Genomic DNA, 21892 nt, shown 5'->3' with positions numbered 1-21892 from the left:
TGTTGTTATGTCTGGCGGGAATGGCCCGGAGACCGGGTCATTGATTATTTTCTCCGTCCGAGTATACATGCGCCGTCCGACGAGCGCTCCTCTATGCATGCACTTTCGCGATCGCCACGGAGGCAATAACCACGCTGCTGAGGTGCCTGCGATCTCCTTTTTTGGCACCCGCCCTCGACAGCGCTCCGGTGTGAGAAATTTGGCTTTTGCGCCTCGATGGCGAAAAAAAAACGTTCACCCAGCGGCAATCATTGTCTCGCGGACCCCCTTCGATGCGTTCCTTTTCTCGCTCCATCCTCCCGCGTGCAAAATAAAATCGAATCAGCAAATATTTACATGCTCTGCCTAATTCTTGCGAAGGAGGTGCTGTCAGCGAAAGAGTAAATGCCGCACCTGATACCGCCGTAATAGTTAACATGCGCAACTAACAAGGGGCAGCTCATTCACTTTCACGCAGAACACCGCTATCTTTATTCTTCGAGTAGTAGTTTTTTTATTATTAATTAAGTGTGTAGAACGAAATGCAGAATGCCTTTTGCATAATAATTGATGGTCACTTTACTAATAACAACATAAGAAGCTGCACACACACGTTCCGTTTATTGCGCCCCTCGTCGCATTAGGGCGCGCACCAGAGCTGGCTAGTACATGTTGCAGCATTGTAGCCTTCTTTATGAAGTTATTCCGCCGATACTTAAGCTACGTGTGGTTTGGTTGTCGTAGAAATAAACACCTAAGAAATCTCAGCCTCTCAAACTGTGTTGTTTATTGCAAATGCTAGCACGTGAATTTGTGCCTGCTCGGCATTTACGCACAGGCAACAAAGCTGCGAAAATCATTCGCGCAAATGCTTTACAGTACAGACATAAACATCTGCTTCGGCCGGACGTTAAGCTCCCGCTGATTCGGCTCTGCCTCTGCGGTTGCGCTTCGGCTTTCTCATCGCCAGGATTAGTGGCGGGCACTGTGGAGCAGAATCAGACAGCCGGCCCAGTTGCTGCTTCGAGGAGGAATATATGAAGGATCCAGGACAGGCAGTGCGCTTCCTGTTCCTCTTTTGCCCAGCATTTGCAGCATAGGATGCAGGAAAAAAAAAAGCTTCTTGAAGGAAAGCAGGGTCACTGGTTTTCGAAAATAAAAGGCGTGAGGAACCATTTTTCTTAAAACGCGAGCGCACGATTTCTCACTGCGAGCCTAATTAATGATCGTCCCTATTTAAATTACCATGGTCCTCTACTCCCTAAAGAGAGAAAAGTTGGTTTTTTTTTTTGGCAAGAAATGACAGACAGACAGACAGACAGACAGACAGACAGACAGACAGACAGACAGACAGACAGACAGACAGACAGACAGACAGACAGACAGACAGACAGACAGACAGACAGACAGACAGACAGACAGACAAACTTTATTGAGCAAGTGAGTTTTAGACCCAGCTGGGTCCCTGGGCCACTGCACGTTTCCGCACTGCAACAAGTAGGTCATGCTGGGACATGACGTCGGCAGCCCGAGTCACCGCAGCAAGCTGCGATGTCGGGTCTGCAGACATAAGCAGGACCTCCCAGTCCTCCCAGCTCGAGATGGCGTGCTGTCCCCCGCGGGGGAGGGTCAGCAGGACAGCCGAAAAGGATATGGGAGAGTGTGGCGTGGGGGTCACCGCACGGAAAAGCTGAAAGAGACAAGGACACAGGCAAAGCAACGGAAAGTACGAGCGCTAAGTTTCAACAAGCCTTTACTAAAGCGCACGCTGATGCTAGGAGCAGTTCCGCGCATGCGTCCGAGCATCTTCTTTCGCGCTTTTTGTAGTCATGAGGTTTTGGCGTTGAATGCGAGAAGGCAGACAAATCCCTAGGGCCCATACGATACAACCATGCAGTTAAAATGTCATGCACTGAAGTTCCTCTTGAGTGACGTGCTGCAAGGGTGTGCTGATATATGGAGCTTATTGAAAAATAGGGCAGGAGGTTTATAAAGTGCTTTTTTTTTTAAAGGCGAGGTTGCACAAAGCGACCATTCTATCAAGCGCCCTCGGCACTCATGATTCGGAAAGAACTCCGTTTGAGAGAAATTTTAACTTGACGGTTTCATCACACGCGTGCCATATATTTTCCTGCCTTCTCGCGTTTAACGTCAGACCGTCATGATTACAAAAAGCCCAATTGTGAAGGAAATGGCTCAGCGCACGAGCTGAATTGCTGCCAGCACCGGTTCAACTTTCGTAAAAATTGTCGAAAGTCAGCGCTCGGCCTGTCCGCAATTTTTATTTTTATTTTTTTTGCCTGTAGACGCATCCTTGACTCTTTACGCTTTTCCGTCTCCATCCTGTACTAAGAATGCAGCGCGGAAGAACGGAGGCGTATGCGAAATGTCCCAGCTAAAGCAGATAAAGATTTAAGAAAGACCAAAGCGTTCTTCCCAATTGAAATAAAGTGAATGCTGTTAGGAGTTATGTAATGAACCGGCTTCTATTTCTTCGTTCCGCCTACTTGAATAGTTAGTCGACATTAATTATTTAACATTTAAAATACGCCTCTAAACGCTCAGGCGTGACTCGGAAAGTTGTCGAGCGCCATGAAAATGGTCCGACCCAGACGCTTCCGACGAGGTAGCTTTAGCGTAGCCCTTTTAATTCGGCAAAAATGAAAGCCGGCGAAATTTAAAAAAAAAAATCCACGTGGGAGCGTGCTCCATGCGCCCGAATGCACCGCGATTACAGCGCTCTCATCCACAAAGTGGTAAAGCGCTGCCAGAATCGCGCCTTCTGCGCTGACCGGTACAGAGCCTTCGCGTTGCTGCTTGTTCCGTGATAAGCGCCGGCGGCTATTTCGCCGAGCCGTTAGCAGCCGCTCTTGATTACAGCCGCGCTGTTCATTACGCGATGACGAGAATTTGCCCATCGTCAGCGCAGCTGTGAATCGCGCCTAACCGGTCCAAATGAGCTGCACCGGCCGTCTGTGCCGTGCCTTCGATCTCGCTGATGCATGCAACCCGTTGCACTCCATTATAGTTTGGGATGGAAATGTACAGCGCAAATAAAGACGAGGACACAAGGACACACGAGCGCACCGCTCGTGTGTTCCATGTGTCTTCCCTGTTTCCTAGTCTTTATTTGCGCTGTACATTTCCATGGTAAATCCCAAACATGCCCAGACTGCCACCTTAGTGAACTATAGTTTGGACGCAGGGCATTGGAAGACTGCTCTGTTGAGAGGCAGCCGACCAATCGCGCACAGCAGGGGTGTCGCACCAGGCATTGGAAATATCGAAGATGCATGTCTCTTCCGTGCCGTCTTTCGATACATTTTGTCATTTTGTGCATCGGTATTAGGTATCACTTTCCAAAAAATGAAAGTATCGAAGTACCGGTATTCAAAATACATTTTTAGTGCGTCGTTCATTTTGACGGGACCCGATACTAACAAAAAAAAAAACAAGTGCGCTGCCGATTTTGAGGCTGCTATGAGTCAGACATTGGGCCGGCGGCGCTCGCTCAGGCGGCATGGCGCACTGAAGAAAGCGAAGAGAAGACGGCCAATGCTGTTGGCACGGCCCGTTGTCTTTCTCGCTTCACACTCGGCGACAGGCTCAGCGTTAAAACACCCTTTCACCCCTATTTCAAGTTGCGGTAGTTGCCAACCGAAATGGAAGACTTTTGTTGTCATCCTCAGGAGCTTACACATTATTTGCTGCTTACTCGGATTGCACGATAAAGGTGACGTACTCTTCCACACGCGGGTCAATGGGGTCATCGCCGCCGGCGGCATCAAATGCATCAGCTGAGGCATTCGCTTCGCTTGGAGAAGCAACGCTATAACAAGCCGCAGTTCTCGAGACGCGCTAGTGAAGCTCGAGTTTCTTAACTGTGCCTCGAGGATCCTCGAGTCGGCGTAGCTATGCTCCGTTGACAAAATGCAGCATCATAAAATTCAACACGGCGACTGTGCTTCTATATAGTATACAGAGGCTCTTTTTCATCTGCTTCGCTTCAAGCACGACCGCATCGAGGGGCTCTTTCGGACCGGCCGATTGAGGAAATGCTGTTGCTGGCTAAGTAAAAAAAAATCTAGGTAACAGAGATTAGCAAGATAAGTTTTGCCCAATAATTTTTTTAGCCCTTTCATTCTTAATTTTCCTTGTAGCATTTAACGAAGGATTTTCAACATTAAACGTCTGTTAAACACATTGCTGGGGAAACTACTCTTGCGAAAGTAAACACACTGCGAAAGCAGAGGCAACGGGTAAATACCGCAGTAACAAATAAAGAGCATCAGAAACTGTTTCGAAATTATTCGTATCTATAGTCAGGTGTTCAGATACCGGGTCGCATGAAGAACATTACGTTCTACGTTTATATATATATATATATATATATATATATATATATATATATATATATATATATATATATATATATATATATATATATATATATATATATATATACGTAGAAGATATATATCTGAACCCTCCGAATATAGCTCAGTTGGTAAGAGCACCGGACGCGATATGGTTCGGATCCCACCGGTGGCATGGTGTTTTTTTCTGCTGCTTTATAAGTAATTTTCTTTAAACCGATTGATTGGCACTACAATTCTAAAAAAAAAATTAAAAAAAACATTCCCCTATGCACCTTGGTTTCGGTGACTGTTGGCTTCCTTAATATGTTTGTCAAACGATCCCCTCACTTCCTATATATATATATATATATATATATATATATATATATATATATATATATATATATATATATATATATATATATATATATATACTATTAGCAGACAAGGTAAAGTAAATGAGGGGCCCGTTTGACAAATACGCACAACACGTTAAAAAAAATAACGTTCCCCTATGCACCTTGGTTTCGGTGACTGTTGGCTCCCTTCATAAGTTTGTCAAACGGGTCCCTCATTTACTTTACCTTGTCTGCTAATAGCTTAACGAGGGTCTCGGTTCTGGCAGTCTTGATGCCACAGGTTGCTTAAGATGGCTCTCGCACAGTTTCCGCCCTCGCCGTTAGATGACGTTCCACGTCACGCTCGCGGTATTACAGGACGTGCTACGTCCGCCGCTATGGTCGAGGGTGGCGCTGGTGAACACTCTCAAGGTTCGCGTACACCAAATAAACATAAATACCCTCGAGAGCAGCAGATTGGACAGCCGTCACCGTAGCTCAGTTGGTAAGAGCACCGGACACGATATTCGGAGGTCGTGGGTTCGGATCCCACCGGCGGCATGGTTGTTTTTTCTGCTGCTTTATAAGTAATTTTCTTTAAGCGATTTATTAATCTAAGTAATAATATACCACTGATAAGCACAACACATTAAAAAAATAACGTTCCCCTATGCACCTTGGTTTCGGTGACTGTTGGCTCCCTTCATTTATATATATATATATATATATATATATATATATATATATATATATATATATATATATATATATATATATATATATATATATATATATATATATATATATATATATATATATATATATATATATACTGCATGTTCAGATCAGAAATTTGATTTAGCACCCACTGAACGTGGTTACATTTCATTTACCACAATATGCGAACCATCCTGAATGTTTGTACAGCTTCTACTCGCTTGTTAGCGGCGTTCTTAATGCGTCAAAATGGGAATAAATTCGCTATTTCACCTCATCTCTCAAGAACTGGCTGCTGGCGGTCAAACGTTTTTTTTTTCTATTCTCTAATTTATGATCGTAAGGTACATTAGTATGTAATCGATTCTTTAGAAATATTAGATTGTTTCTCGGTTCTTAGAATAATTTTTATATATACAAATTAATATTAATGGATTTCTGAAGCCGACGTTTCCGTACCTGCATCTGTTTACCTCTTTGTTCAAAGGTTCTACAGGGCACTGTCAAGAGACAGAACGTCGTCTTCTGAGAGGAACAATTTATCTGCAAGGTTTATAATCAGGAGGAGTTTTAATAGGGACGCAATTTACAAATGGGATGCAGATTTATGTGCAGATTGCATTTCAAAAAATTATAACAAGAAATAAACGGCAGCAGTTGATGTCGGTATGCGCACAGTATATTGTCCAGCACGAAGCACAAACCAGATCACAGTCTCTTCCATTCCGAAGCAGCGGTGGAGGCCACGTAGGATGCACTGCCTTCATTTGTTTGAACGTGATTCCACATATGGAGCGTCTGAACTCCAGGCACTTTCTTTGCCGTTTTCCATTCTTCCTTCTTCGTCTCGCGAAAGTCTGCAAGCTCCCTCTGTGGGAGCTCCAGAATGGTGATGTTCTTTAGCGTTGCTTGAATTGCGTCTACGAAGCCGCTGGCTGTTTGTATGGCCTCACTTGCAGGCTTCCGCAAGTTGTGGTGTGATGCTCGATGTTTCACAAGCCCTCCAACGCCGTCGCAAGCATTTTTGCCGTGTCCAGTGACCGAAAACATCCATTTCGTCTCTTGACATTCACTGCCTTGTAGCTCATGAAACTGATATTTATTCTTGAAGTGAGCGGCAGCCCCGTCGCGCACATATGTTATCTTGGTGTAGATTGGCGCTTTGTCTTCGAGATGTACTTCGATTTTCGACAGAGCCAAGCATGCATGAGCTGAATCATGAGACATATCGTCGGAAATAACGGCGTAGTTCCGAGTCGATTTTCTTGACGTGACAACGCAGGTAAACACGGTGACCTGCTTTTTCTGCCGATGGTACGCTTGTGTTGCGTCTGGAAGCAAAACTGTCCAGTTTTCGGCGAAATCAAAATTCAAAACAATTGCACCTCTCTTGCAGCTGTGTTTTTCTTCATGTATTGCTCTTGCTTGCACAGATCTAATATAGTTGCGGGGAATCCATTTCATGGTCATTCTTAGAAATTTTCTCATAAATGATGAAGCGGTCAGAGTTTTTTTTAACGAGCTCACTGTATTCCCATGAAGCAATCAACACCTCGTCCTCGCCGCTCATTTCAAAATTTTACGAAGTGAAAATGCCATCTTGCGGACAGTACTCGCAATTCCTGAGGAAAGACGACGCAGTAGGTTCCTGGCATACGCAGAGACTCTGCATATCTTTGGGACAAAGCGACCTTCCGGACGCGTTCTGTAGTCCCACGAGGCACAACTGAAAGTTTGCACAGCACACGCACACACACACTTGCCACTGTGGCGAGCATTTCACCCACTTAGGACTCAAGGATATGAATTTTGTGAGGCCAACCTGGGAGGCAGGGTGAGCTTGCTTGTAGAGGCGGAATGCTTCTCGCAAGGACCGCGTCATGAAGCGTTTAGGTATCCATTCTTTCTCTCCCTCCTTTTCGATCCTCACAACATCCTTTTTGTTCGGAGTCTGTCGAGAGCAATCGAATTCATCCATAGTGTAATATTCTAAAACGGTGGTAATGTCTTCCTGTTGTAGTTTACATCTTGTATATCTCTCCTGTGTTGACCATACGCCTTCCTCATCCACCATCTTCTTCGATTTTTGGATAACGTACCTCGTTGCCTCTGGAATAACTTCCTGCACATATTTCACGGTTAGGTTGCGTGGTAGCAGTGTCAGCAGCTGGCAACGCTCTTGAAAGGACGTACACCTATTATATAAAGCATGTAGGTTGTCTTCCCAGCTGCTGCATTGCGCACACTTTTCTTCTGACGCAAGCGAAGTCTCGGGGACATTATATGCTGCCTGTATTCCCGATCGGATTTTCGTCACCATAGCTCTTGCCTTCTTTTCCTACTTTCGCTTTGCATAGGAAAGTCTGAGGCGTTTTTTTTTTTAGAGCGCTTGATGGCTTTAGGGGCGAGATTTCGGAGGTAAGGCTGACACTGGAGTTTAGTATTTCCTACGATTTCTTCCCCAGGGCGGAATTCTTCGAATGTTTCGGTTGACTCTGTCTGCATATTATCTATGTCTTCCTTGAACCGACAGTAACAATTCTGACAGATGAAGTCACTTTCTCGTACTCGGAGAGTTTCTTCAGGAAGTAGGACTTTTTTTTTGAGAGCAGCGACATTGAGTGTCTTTACACTGCGAAAATTACGTCCTTTTTCAATTCTATGTTTGTGCCTTTTTGAGTAGTCGGCACAAAACGTTCGCCGCGGAAATCTCTTCATGAATGCAAAAGCTCACCGCTTCCTGAGATTATCGCGAGACGGAAGAGCAGGTGACGGATGCAGGGCCCAGAGCTGCTTTTCCAAAAAAAAAAAAGGAGATGGACAGATGAATAGATTTTTAACACAGGCTGCCCACTGTCGACACTGATGTTCTTTCGGTCTGGCGTACGAGCTGAGACTGAGCAGGGTTGCCGTTGGGAATTTTTCAAAAAGAGCCAGAACTGAGGCTAAAAGTAGCCAAAAGTAGCCACGCCACCTGGTCTTGGCGCCAAATTTGTAGCCAAGTAGAAAAGTACCATTATTATAAGCAACTTTTATTAATGAACAATAAATAATATCATTTTGAATCAACACAAGAACACAGAGTAAATAAAGAGCAAGGAAATTTGGTTCTCTTGCTTGGCCTTCAAGCATCAGGTACGTTGCAAATAAATAAAAGTTCAGTCCGCGTAGTTTATCTAGAGTAGATAGTGTTCATGCCGGAGTAATTTTGGCACATTCTATTCAACAACTCAGCAGGAACGTCAAACGATGATGCTGTTTTTTCTTGAAGTCGTAGCCCAAATTTGATTCGCAGAATCGCCATGAGCAAGTCCAGCTTCATTTTGTTACGGATCTCTGTTTTCGTCAAGTTCACGCAAGAGAACACGCGCTCTGCATCAGCGTTAGAAATTGGAAGGGTCAAAATTTTCAGTGCTCCTTGCGCCAGGTGTTGAAAAGGGCATTCGCCGCAAGGGTCCTTGTACGATGCCGCTGCGTGCCAGAAAGTCAAACATGATGCGCGATCAAGTGCACCGCTAACACTCTGCAGCTGGCGTATTTCAGACTCCAGTTCGATTGAGGAACATCCAAAAAAAATGCAGCGGTAGCTTCATTATGCATTCACGGCTCTTAGCACTTTCTATGCCATCGGGATTTATGGCACACAGTCTTCGAAGTGCAGAGGAGGCATTTGGAAGTCGCTGCTGCAGTCCCATCGCCATTTGCCTCAAGAATTGGAAACAGCGCTCCCTCACGGCCCGTTGGTCTTCAATAGGGACTAGTGAAATCTTCTCTCTGAAGACGTCCCCTAGGTCCGCAACCTCTGGTTGCAGGAAAATCGACTTCATTTTTGCCAGGTCTAGCGACAGCAGACTTGCCGTTGTGTTGTGCCTCAAAACTGATGGATTCAAAATCCGCCTAAGAATTTCCAAATACAAATTTTCTAGCTCTTGGAAGACAACCAGTGGGTCTGTTGTGTTTGTTTGGAACATTTTGTTCACTCGCCTAACGTTACGGAGAACTGAGGCAAGAAACACGAGGTAAACATAATTTTTTCTGTCTCGATACATCTCTCGTAAAATGCGCACGTTGTAGCTGCGATCTTCTGCTTTCTCAAAAAACTCTTCGAGAGACTGGTACTGCGCCAAAATTCTTTCTATAGAGTCTGCAATAGCAAGCCATCTCGTCTGCGAAAGCGACAGAATCTTGGGCGGTGGATCTGCACTTTCATCTTCCACTGTCTTACTGGCATACAGTCTCTTATAAGCATCTTGCCGGCAGCTGCTGTGTGCAAAGTAGTTGTAGGTTTCTCGCACTAAGTGCTCAACCGCAGAAGGAATCGCCTCCATCGACTTGGATGCCACAAGGTCCAGGCTGTGGCAAGAGCATTTGATCAGAATCAAGTCTTTGTTGTCCTCACTAAGACGACTGAACAGAGAATTGTGTTTGCCGCACATGGCATTTGCACCATCGGTGCAGAGTCCGAGACAGTTCTTGATCGATAGGCCGTGCTTGTCCAACGTCTTCAATACCGTGTCGTGAAGCGTTTCTGCCGTTCCATCAGACAGCTCTACGAGATCAAGAAGGGTGGTTGCAATCCTGTTTTCTTCTAAACTCAGAAACCGCACAGCCATGCAAAGTTGCTTTGTCGTGGATACATCGGTTGATTCATCCACCATTAGAGAATAGCTGGAGCCGTTCAGTTGTTTGTCCATGTTTTACGTGAAGTACGGGAAGAGAACATTCGTAATTATAGCCGTGCACTTCGTTCTGTGCAGATCAAAATCATTGAATTCGGAATGCAGAATCTCACCAAGTTCGTCGACAGCATTTATGGAAGTGTGCACTGCAGTGTACAAGGCGATCCTAACTCTCGGCGAGCCTTTTTATAGTACGTTCGACTCGAAGACGCTAGAAGCTGCGGCAGTTTTTGTTGCGAACTTGGGATTACTGCGCACTCGCAGTGCTTTTTGGTTTCTGCGTGCTTCAACAGATCACTGTAGTGGGGTCGAATGTTGCAATTGCAGTACTTGCAGTGAGCAGTCGTTCCGCCGTCACGTGACGAAATCCATCCTGTAACGCATGGTAATATGCATATTAGATACTAAGCGGCATGCGACTAAACGCCTAAAGAATAGTTTCCGTTTTGCTTACCGCTCAGTTTCTTGTCCTTTCTCCATTCTTCTCGAAACGTGCGCTTTGCTCTTGCGTCTTTTCCCATGGTAGACGCCGGTGTCGGCAAGCCGAAGGCACAAAAACAGAAGCTTTGTCGCCTTGGGGTACACAAGTGTTATTTCACCTGTACTGCTCGTTCCTCTCTGGTGTCATGCCGTGCACACGGCTGCACCTAAACGCATGGTTTCGGATGCATGACCCTAACGGAGAAAGTACTCTAGATTAGTGTTATTTTCTCCAGATGGAGCGCAGCGTCCTTGCGGCCTTTGCTTCGCCGTGCGCTAGAATTAGCGTTATTTTCTCCAGATGGCGCGCAACGTCCTCACGGGCTTTGCTTCGACGTGCGCCCATCACCCAGAGTCCGTGCGTCTGCGCACCCGCGTCTGCTAGTTGGTCTCTATGTGCGCACCGCCGGCGGAGAGAATATATGCGTACAGGACGCGCGCGCTATGGCGTCAAGGCGACCGGAACAGCCATGAGGAGAGCAAAGCTTTAAAAATAATTGTTCTTCTTTGTTCTTGCTTGCTATTGTATATGCATTTGCAAAAAAAATGGCTAGTGAATGCGCCAAAATAGAAGTTCAAAGTAGCCAGAAAGTAGCCAAGGAGCCAACGTGAAATTTTCATCGCCAGACGGGGTCGAAAAGTAGCCAATTTGGCGCAAAGTAGCCACCAACGGCAACCCTGACTGAGATACCAAGTATGCTTGTCGAGGGAGCGCTCCAGCGCAGAGAAAACACGTGAGTACAGAAAACGACCCCACCGGGTCTACCAGGCCTGGAAAACGACACGCAAAACTCCAGATGCGAACAACATCCGCTCACAAGGGCTATCTCGGTCGAAGGTCGAAGGCTGAGGCATAACTGCTAGGCGCTCGGTACGTTGCGATGGAAAGATGATAGCGGCGGCTAAAGTCTCGGTGCGGCGGTGGCACACATGGTGCTATGAAATTCAGGGTCGCGCCGGGCGTCATATAGCTATAGGAGCGGCTACCAAGCGCGGTTCATCCCTGGACTGGCGGTGCAGTTAAAGGCATCTTGAGAGTAGCGACGGGTGCATTAATTGTTTGCATAAACTACCCCTACACACACGTCACGCAAAAATAACGTGCAAAAAATGCTTACAGTAATTTAGGTCCCACTGCTACAACAGTACGAAAGCGAATAGGAGCTTTAGACCTTTGACTGGAAGTGAAAAAACACTTACAAATTACTCTTATGAACTCAGCAACTGTAGCGCTTAAAATTTACCCACAAAAAACCAATACTAAATCCAGCTTCTGACGATTGCGCATCTTGAGAGGGAATACTGAGCAGTCGTAGGGATTGAAATCATGAAGTCTGTTTTGTATTTTTTTTTCATACTTTAGGAGAATAAAATGCAAGACTTTCTTGGTGCCAAAAATTATCAAGTATTAAGGATTATTCACGAAAATTTCAAAAAAGTTCGATGGTGATGTTTTTTTTTTAAAGTCCAAGTCAACTTGTCAACTTTTTGACGTTTTTGAACTTCTGCCAATTTTGAGGCCATATTGAAAAATATAGGTCAAGTGTACAGCTACAAAACTTGCCTGAAGTGATGAAAAGTAGCTGAAAAATACAGAGAAAAAGATTCGGTCGGGAGACCTTTACGCATCTTGCCCTAAGGCTGCCCTGAAAAGTGCCTTTTTGGCACCGCATAGCTCCGAAAGTGAAGTTCGCGATTTTTGACTCAGAAGATTGGCACAGCAAGAAAATGGTTTTTTATTTGTTCGTATACCACAAGTTGTAATGAGGTTGAGTAAAGGTACTGCGCAAAATAATACAAACATGGACGAGACGGGCACAAGGACGGGCGCCTTGTCGTCCATGTTTGTATTATTTTTCACAGTACCTTTACTCAACGATGTACGACCAACTCGCCCAACAACATGCACTCCAGAAATTGTAATGAGGTACTGAAGAATACTTATGCGCGGAAACAATTTATTGTGCATGAAATGATGCTCCAAACTTGCAACTTTGCGAAGTGGCAAAAACGACATTCTCCACCTCTTGTAACATACGATTTCTTCCCGAGAAAACTACGAAGTTTCTTGCAAAACTAAGGTTCATTCCTTTGTGTGTACACATTTATCCATCACATATAAAATTTTAATTGAAAACAAAAAATGGTCATGGGGATTCATGGGACCTCGATTACCGTTCTTATCCGAACATGCCTGCATTATATATATATATGTATATATATATATCAAAAGTGATTTCTGGCAGCTGATTTGGTCAATGTAATATAAAATCACCAAAAATTGAAGAAACATAACAGGATTTAATTCACGACGTTTCGGCTGGAGGACCAGCCGAAAAAGGACACTCGAAAAAGGCTGATATATATATATATATATATATATATATATATATATATATATATATATATATATATATATATATATATATATATATATATGTGTGTGTGTGTGTGTGTGTGTGTGTGTGTGTGTGTGTGTGTGTGTGTGTGTGTGTGTGTGTGTGTGTGTGTGTGTGTGTGTGTGTGTGTGTGTGTGTGTGTGTGTGTGTGCGTGTGCGTGCGCGCGCGCGCTTACACGCAAAACATAAATACACACGAAAGCAGCAGATTGGACAGTCGTCGTCGTAGCAAAGTTGGTCGGAGCCCACAGGCGGCATGGTTGTTTTTTCTGCTGCTTTATAAGTAATTTTTAATCGATTTATTAATCTAATTATTATTATCCCACTGATCAGCACTACACATAAAAAAAACATTAAACATTCCCCTATGCACCTTGGTTTCAGTGACTTGTGGCTCCCTTCGTGTGTGTGTATATATATATATATATATATATATATATATATATATATATATATATATATATATATATATATATATATATATATATATATATATATATATATATATATTTCAAGGCTGCTTATCAAAGGGACCGTTTGAACGTCCCCATGGTCTCATTCCAATGCTAAGGCTTTAACGAAACCAGCTTCGGCGACAGTGGAGCTTAAAGAAATTGGGGCATAAAGAAATCCGTTTGGCCGGATTCGTTTAAACCATTTCGAATAGAGTGCGATATATCAAATACACTACAACTTTCTGAAACCATGGATAAGTTTCTTAACCTAGCTAATCATATTACCAGCTTTATTAATATTGGTGGTGTCAGTGGTGTATCGAAATATCGACGATACAGTATCGAGTACCTGTATCAGAAATCCATTTGTTTCGGTATCTTGTATCGCTGACGGAAATGCAATTCTCAAGAGTATCGGGTTCTGGTCTCGAAAATATTTTTTTAAAGTATCGCGCCCAGCCCTCTGTCGCACTGGGATCTCAACTTAATTCCTTTGCACACCAAACCTTTCAAAGGCACTATCAGTCTCGTTCAGTCGAGCAAACTTGTAAGATGAGCGTGCCTCAAGCAGTGAGCGTTTGAGTAGTTCTTTATTAAAATAGCGCTGGCACGAAGGCCTATTTATTGGAGGCGGTAATTGGCATCATGAAATCTCGGGAAGTGGTGGCGCAGCAAACGGCGGCAGCGGCGTGTCCGGCTCCCACGCGCGGTGCTGCTCGAGCGCTTCTGCTGCATCACGCACGAAAACGTTCTCCCACTGAAGCGGTTTCAGGCTATTTCTAGCGTGCCAGCTTCTCTGTGCACTCGCTGACGCACGCACGCACACTCAGCGACTGTGTGCCATTGTTCTACTCGCCTTTCGGCAGCAGCGAGCGAGAGCGAGAGAGCTCAGCCTGCCAAGGAGGCGCGATGTCAGCCGAGAGGCGCGCGAACTCGCTTTTTCGCGGCTTTCGCCACAGGCGTTGTGTTGGCGCGTCGGCCCACGGCTTTCGGCGAGGGAGGCCGGAAACACCCCAACAGGCTTCTCGCGAGTGAGCGAATGCTTCCAATTTATTAGGAGCTCCGACGGGCGAGGCAGGCGCGTCAGAAGGCGCGCGCGTTTGCAGCTTGTATAGCGCCACGACCGAGGTGTGCAAGCCGCCGCGACAGAATTTGCGAGCCTCTTGCGAAGCCTGCGATTACGGCTACAGCTGTGGCGGCTAGCCCATCTGATGTTTTGTTTCTATTTCTTCTTTTTTTCGTGCGTTCAACTTCCTTTCAGCGAAATATTGTGTCGACAATGACGTAATACACGCAGTGCCCAATGAATGTCGTTTCACCGTCTTCAGGATGGAAATGGTTTTTAGTTTACGCTAGCGTCTTCGCTAACTATGATAAGTGCGAGAAATTTCTTTTCATCGTGATGCTAAATCTTTTTCTGTTATCCTCACTGTGTTCTGGCAAGCAGCAGCACTCATATATGGGTCATAAGGGGCACCGCATATGTATAGTTTATTGTTCTTACAAGTCTGTCTGCCCAGTACTGTTAACTCCTTCGTAATCTTCTCGCCTGCCTTTCTTTATACGAACCTCAACACAGAGTCCGTCTTTCAGCGCCGCGACTTGATAAGAATTACTTGAAGCCGTCATAGAATGGAAACTTGAGCAATTCGATAGCTGGGCATGTTGCCATTTCATTTTTCTAAAACAGGCGAACGCAGAAAGCTGCTGTAACTCCTGCTTTCAGCTCTGCTTCACGCTGTATCTTATTCTTGTTGTTTTACTACGATCATAACGAATAATGCTTGTCGAACATGCATACAAGAGGCATGGTGGCAAAAGGAGAAACACCCTAAAATTTCATCCAGAAAAACTTGTAGCGCCCGGCAACTAATTTAACAAAAACAACTGATTTAAAACGTGTTTCTCAAATATTAGAACATGCTTGTCCTGTATGAGATCCGTCGGAAGCCACTATGAACGACTGGAGGAGATGAAAAACAGGGCAGGCAGATCTACCATGCGCGGTTAAAAACTAGAACTAGCATGGTTGCTATAATACATGATCCTGATTTAAGTCTCGTCCCGTGACGCCGAAGACAGAGATTGAGGCATCTCCTTTTAAAGAGTAATGAAAAAACTTGAATCGAGGAACCAGCAGCTTTTGAACAGCCGTGACTATATTTTCAACAGAAATGAGAGCACTTTACAAATATAGAGGAATAGCGTTCCAGTGCAAACACAACTCTTTTCTTGTTAAGAGTACTGCAAAATATACTGGGCTGCCTGAAGCTCAGGTTAGCAGAAAAAAATCAAAAACTTTTTAAACTTTCTTTTTTTATTTTTTACTGACACTAAACCTCGTCTGTAACGCCCTCGCAGATTCGGCGGTAATTCTGGAATAAAAATCAAAGGAAATACTCTGGCTCTTTCAGCGGAAAGTTCCACGTTTTTCGAACAGTTAGTTTTCTATTAGAAAAAAATTACTTTTTATCAGAACGTGTTAACAAATTATTACCGACTGTCTTTTATAATTTCCGCTCAGCAGTTTTTTCTAATTTAACGAAATGCAGAAGTTTAAATCAGTACAATACCCCTGGAGTTGCCAAGCCTTCAACACCAGTGGTGCCTAGGCAAAACGCCCCGAGTTCTTAGGTCATGAACCAGTGCATATTACAGACGCGGGACCAACCTTAAAGACATGTTCTACTACGGATTAATGAGAAGAAAAAAATCTTTTTTTTTTTTAATCAGCAGCGCCGCGTGTAAATTTTGTTCACTTCCTGCTCTGTTTCGCTCCCGCATGAGGTGGCGGCAACGTGACTCTATGATGGAGTCGATTACTGGCGCGTTATAAACCAGCTTTTGTGCTCACGCAGGGCCTGGCTTCCGGCGATGTTCCTCCCCCCCAGCAGCGGCCGGCGCCACGCTGAGATGACCCGCCGCGCTTGAGCGCAGCCGACACCCTGTTGCCCAAGATTCTCGTGAAGCTCGCCAGCCCGGAGAATGACGTGTGCTCGTGCGGCGACCACCTAGTGCTGGTGGCGCAGCGCGCCATGGCTGCGGTGCGGCAGATGTCGGTGCCGCAGGCCGGCCTCGAGCCGGACGAGAGGGCTCGGTCGCCGTCGCGCGACGAGCGCCGCGGCTCGTCCAGCCCTCGACGCTCGGCCGTCATTGCGGAGAGCACGGTGGTCGTGGCCGAGCCGCTGAGCAAGAGCGCCTCTCAGCCGTCCAGCTTCAAGGTGAAGCTTACGCGCCGCGACACCTCCAACAAGCTCGCGGTGGACTCGACTGCCGCGAAACCCACGACCAGCTCATCGGACGGCGAGAGGGGCAAGACAAAGCCCAACAAGGCGGCAGGATGGAAGACCTCCAAGTTTTTCAGCAAAACAATGTCTTCGGCCGAACTACTGCGAGGCCTCAAGAAGCTCTCGGTGAACACCGCCACGACAAGCACCTCCGATGACCCGGAGGCGAAGCCTTCGTCCGGTGGGAAGGTCAAGTTCACGATGAAGAAGCGCAACTCGTCCAGTGATTCGGCTGTCAACAAGGACCGCTCACCAGAAGGGCTGCGCAGCGGTGAGGGGTCGAGGAAGTCTTCGCGAGAGTCTTCAGACGGTTCCCCCAACGTGTCCCCACGAACAAGCATCGACGAAGGAATAGTCTGCAAGAAAGAAGACATCCTCTCCCTCATTCATCACAACACCAAAAAGAAGTCGTCTATCGGCTCGGTCACGGTGCCAGTCGCTGGGGCCACTTCTCCCAAGAAGTTGGCTCTGCGAACGACGCGCTCGGCAACCATTGATCCTTCGGGCATGGCCACCGACCCGTACGAGCCGACGGCAGAGAACATCCCCAGGATCGTGTCGACGCCGCCGGCGCCGCGCAGGGGCTCCACCACCCTCGAGCGCAGCACCAGCGAAGAGGCCAAGCCGAGCAAGTCCAAGCGCAACAGCCTGTCCGGCAAGGGAGCACCGCAGAGGTCCCTGGACGATGCGCCGCAGTCTCCGGCCGACGAACCGAGCGTCGGCCGGAAGGCAAAGCGGAAGCAGTCGGGCGACGCCGTTCGTGAGGCCAAAAAGGAGACGCCCGAAGAGGGCGTCAAAGATCCGGCGAAAAAGGACGAGTCGCAGGTCAAGTGGGACGAGGGCAACGTCGTGGATGCCATGCTTCTCGGGGATGCCATTGAGGCCTTCCTCAGAGGTTCCATGGGGGGCTCTGCGGCGACCATGCCTGCGACGCCTAAGAGAGTCTCTTTCAAAAAGACGTGAGACGTTGCTCTTGCATGACGGAGATTCTGGCGTGCCAAAAAAGCATATCCTCATGAAACACTCGGGGCCGCGAAACTGACATTTTATTGGGCCGTCGGTGGCAACTGCCTGTGCTTTGGAAGCAAAATGGGTGACCCTGTCTTCATCTCGCACGGAGGACATGCGTGTACTTCCAGTGTTATGGTTCGCTTACTCAGCATGAAGCCAACAATTTTGTCCCGATAGTGATTCAAGCTGTGCATTTGAACTTATGCGTATGTTTGTCATTGTTGCTGTTGCCGTTGATTTTGTTTGCAATTACGTGCATGGAAGCTGTGTGTTCTTACTATGTATGTGTATGCCATGGCCACGGGTAAGGTATGCTCGATGAAAAGTGTGATCACGCACAGCAGGCAAGTCTTGGTTATAACCGTTCCCTGTAAAGGCATACCGCTGCTCAGGACCGAGATACAATCGAAAAAGGACGCGAGTGGGCCTTAGCCGTTTGTAGTCATGTCGTCTGTAGTAGCCGTGAACGGACCCTCACTGTTCTGTACAACTGCATATATTGCGCACCACTCCTATTGTAATAGCACCAGTAAGTGTTACTTATGTAAGTGGATCGTCCTCTGGAAGTTATTTGTGCCTGCCTATGGCCTTGTTACTTCGCTCTATTTTGTTCTTCTCTCACTCAAGCGCAAGTTACTCGGCTGTCGTTCTCTTCACTGCTGTAGGCTCATCGTTCTGTCAGAGGACACCCTGTACAACACTTGAACGTGCCTGCAGCCTCGGCAGAAAGCTACCGCGCCGGCAGGAACCTTGCTCTTACATGTCTGCAGCCTTGGTCGTTTGCTAAGCTGGGAGGTCTTACTGTGATTGCGGTCACGTTTCAAAAGCAGTACTGCTATAACAACTTTGGGGTTTGACTGTCGCAGTGGGTGCATACTAGTTAGCTATGTCGGCAGTACTGTTTATTGCTGTGAGTGTTTAGTTATTGGAGGTATTTAAGAGCCACGTACGCTTATAAAAAAACTGAATAAATGCTCAAAGTGCTGTTTAACATGCCTCGGGCAGTGTGTCTACCGAAGAATGTCGTCGAAAACTCTAATCACGGCTGTTAAACATTAACAATGAATTTCTTAATCTCAGCTCTCGCTGCGGCGTCCGTGACAGACCGCGGAGGCGGTGCAGAACAACCAGGCTTGAATGCGACAAGCCGCAATGCCGCTATAGAGTACATTTCTTTTTTCTTTCCCTTTCGGGAAACGCGAAATTGGTGGCTTGGGCGTGGAAGAGAAAGCCGGTTACGCTGCTGTAGACGAAAGTCAAAAAATATTGGCGCCAAAAATGTTTGGCTCAGTGACCAGCTTTAATTTGCCGCGCAATGTAAGGCATATAACGCATATGTCGTTGAAAGTAACTGCATGCAACTTAAACTGAGTGAAAATATATTTTGTTTAACCTGAATCTTAACACTTTGAATTATCGAATAAAACTAACGGTACGTATTTCCCTGTCACAATTTTCTACACGCTCAAAACGTAAGCAGAAGCACGTATGAAGTTGTAACAAAAGGTGTGTACGCGTACACATGATCCAGGATAATACGACGATTTCATCACAGTGATACTTGATTTCGGCCTTCGTCACAGACTGATGTCCAGCCACGCCTTCATTATTCCGGGGATCAGCCACTCAGTGTTCCTAATCACAACAATAGTGTAGAATCGAGTAAGGAGAATTGGTATAATGTGTCAGCTCTTGCATAAAGTGTTTGTATTGCGTGCCTGTAATATTAGGCCACAAAATATCCTTAATAACATGGATACAACGTTGTACGTAATTAAGCTTCCCCCCATGGTGTCACAAAAGAAACTGAGGCGCTGTATTATTACCAAAGAAGGGAGAAAAAATTAAGAGGACGCTTAAGCTTCGCCTTAAGAGCAGATGCCGATAGCGCTTTCTCATTCTTTTTTTCTCTTTTAATTTTTTTTATTTCTCCTTTCTCACCGATTACCAATCCACAATCACATTAAAAATCACGGTTATCGATTGCAATCACAGTGACGGATCACATTGATTATTACAAATCACCAATCACTATCAGGTTGCACTGCACGACATACAACACTACTACATACTCATACACATGCACACCATTTCTTTCGCTACAGTGAATAGCTATTCACCACCTTTTGAAGAGCTATTCACCACATCTAATTATCATATTAATATTTGTTTTTTTTTAACTACTGTACAAAGTCATACACATCACAATGGGCTCACTAGGTGCCCCTCTAACAGGCTTGAACTAACGACACTTGTGCATAGAACATTGCTTCACTGTAATAAATACCACGTTTAAAAAAATCCCTTGGCCTATGCGTTGCGTGCCCGCCTGGCACGCGGAGGGCCTGGATTGGAACCCTAATACGCCGACTACTTTATTTTTCTATATTCGCATTTCAGGAATTCCGCGTTTCCTTTTTTTCGACTGAGGCCGGACGACGGGCGACGCTGGATCTCCAGTACAACGAGCTCCTTACGCTGTCGCTTAAAACCTATTCGCACGGAGGACATGGCTTCGCTACGCTATAAAATTCGCCGGTGACCTAGTGCCCCGTGCCATGCTACTATTCGTCAAAGACACGCACAAAAAAACATTGACTCTATAAGCGTTCTTACAGCGCTGAAGAAGCCCTATTACCGAAAATATAGCCATAACAAGTACGAAAAAGTGGCAAAGAATTCAACGAAAAATAACGTGCCGGATGGACACCCGAACATATTACAGTTGCATATTAAAGACAGATAAAGAAAGAAGCACTAGTTCAAGCGACTGATTTCTGGGTCATGGGTATCACCATTTTAACACGATAGCGTTAAAGGTCTCGTTGCCCAGACAGTCCGGCGTCGGCGTTGTGAGTGAAAAATCACGAGCATGACTCTGGCAGATGGTGCCCCGAAAGCAACCTAGGAGGCAGGTGGGCTTCCTATGTCACGTGACCTTGTGGCGTCACCACAACCTGCCCTGCCCACCAGATAGTAAGCAAATTGGCCGCCGTGGTAGGTGGCAGTTAACTCAATCATTGGTCGCTCGGGAAGATCAACCTGGGCCGCACAAGGCCCACCTCTGAGAGCACCTGTCATCGCAGGGCAGTGGCGCATCGCTTGACCGCTGCACCACTGTGCCAGGAGGGGTAGGGGGACCGCCAAGGATCTATGAATATAAAGTAGATAATGACTTTCTGCACATATGGGTATTAACTCACTACGCTATCACGTCATACCCTTAAGGCGGAGCTCTAGTGTCCCCTCCAATTTTTTCAATTCAATTTTTTATTCGAGCAGAAAAGCGCTCTCTAGAGATGGGGCAAAAGACATATACCGTCTGCTTGTCGGGGGAAACATGGGTGGCTTAGGATTTTTTTATGGCTTGGGGTTTCAGGATGCAAGCGATGTGCGCCGCTAGCTGCGGATCGTGGGAGTCATTGAAGGTAAGTGCACTGTAATCAAAAATCAACACAATTGGGAGTTTAAATGGTTGACGTCTCCCTTTAAACTCCAAATGTGGAAACATTTACTCCATCAGTATGGAGTAAAATGCGTTAAATGATCTATTTTACCACCTACACTGAATAATGGGACATGACGGAGGATTCTCCTCCGTATGACACCCACTTTGAAATCGATTTCCTTAGTCTCAGTGCGGCCCAAGTCTCCAGTGGAGTTTAAAAAAACACCACTTTGCGCCATCCGCACCGCCACCTAGCGTCTCGTCTGCTTCTGGTCAGCCGCGTGATACTGGCGGTGAGTGACAAACCCTTGATTACTATCGTCGCTGGATCTCTGCTCATGCTCTTCTGCTCCTTCACGGGCCCCTGCCGCGCTACAAGATATCGGTTTGTCGCCGCTCTCCGCTACAGTAAGCTACATAATTTATCTGCTCCTGCGCAGCCTTCAGCGCTCTAACCATACCTGACCTTTCTTTGTTAGTGTCTCCGCCCGGTCAGAGCCCCCGCTTTCCTTTTCAGAGCTTTTTTCGGTGTGGCTATCGCGGTGCTTTGCAGCCGACTATAGAGTGTTGTATAAGCGTGAAACGGTGAAAGAATATAGTCTCAACGCCGAGCTCTCGATCGAGCTGAAGAGGGAACATTTTTTCTCAGTCATATAAAAAAAACTATGCCTCAAAGAAGTGCAAAATGAAAGCAAACACTTCCATACCAGAATACCTTCGGTGGTGTTCGCATTGTCAACT

General features: G+C 46.1%; 1 protein-coding gene and 1 pseudogene across 1 annotated transcript in view; one reads left to right on the top strand and one right to left on the bottom strand.

Annotated features, from left to right (window-relative positions):
• The window catches only part of LOC144117322 (uncharacterized), a 110987-nt pseudogene extending 103688 nt beyond the window's left edge, over positions 1-7299 (bottom strand).
• LOC144115030 (uncharacterized) overlaps positions 1-20389 on the top strand; it is a 156091-nt gene extending 135702 nt beyond the window's left edge. The window contains exon 2 of the mRNA XM_077649156.1: positions 16264-20389. Coding sequence (XP_077505282.1) covers positions 16441-17655 — 1215 coding nt within the window. The 5' untranslated portion in view covers positions 16264-16440 and the 3' untranslated portion in view covers positions 17656-20389. The remainder of the gene's footprint in view (positions 1-16263) is intronic.
• The last annotated feature ends 1503 nt before the right edge of the window (positions 20390-21892 follow it).

This window comes from Amblyomma americanum, chromosome 1, assembly GCF_052857255.1.
Source record: "Amblyomma americanum isolate KBUSLIRL-KWMA chromosome 1, ASM5285725v1, whole genome shotgun sequence".
NCBI lineage: Eukaryota > Metazoa > Arthropoda > Arachnida > Ixodida > Ixodidae > Amblyomma > Amblyomma americanum.
Note: the sequence above shows the minus strand (reverse complement) of the source record. Positions and strands in the feature narration are given on the sequence as shown.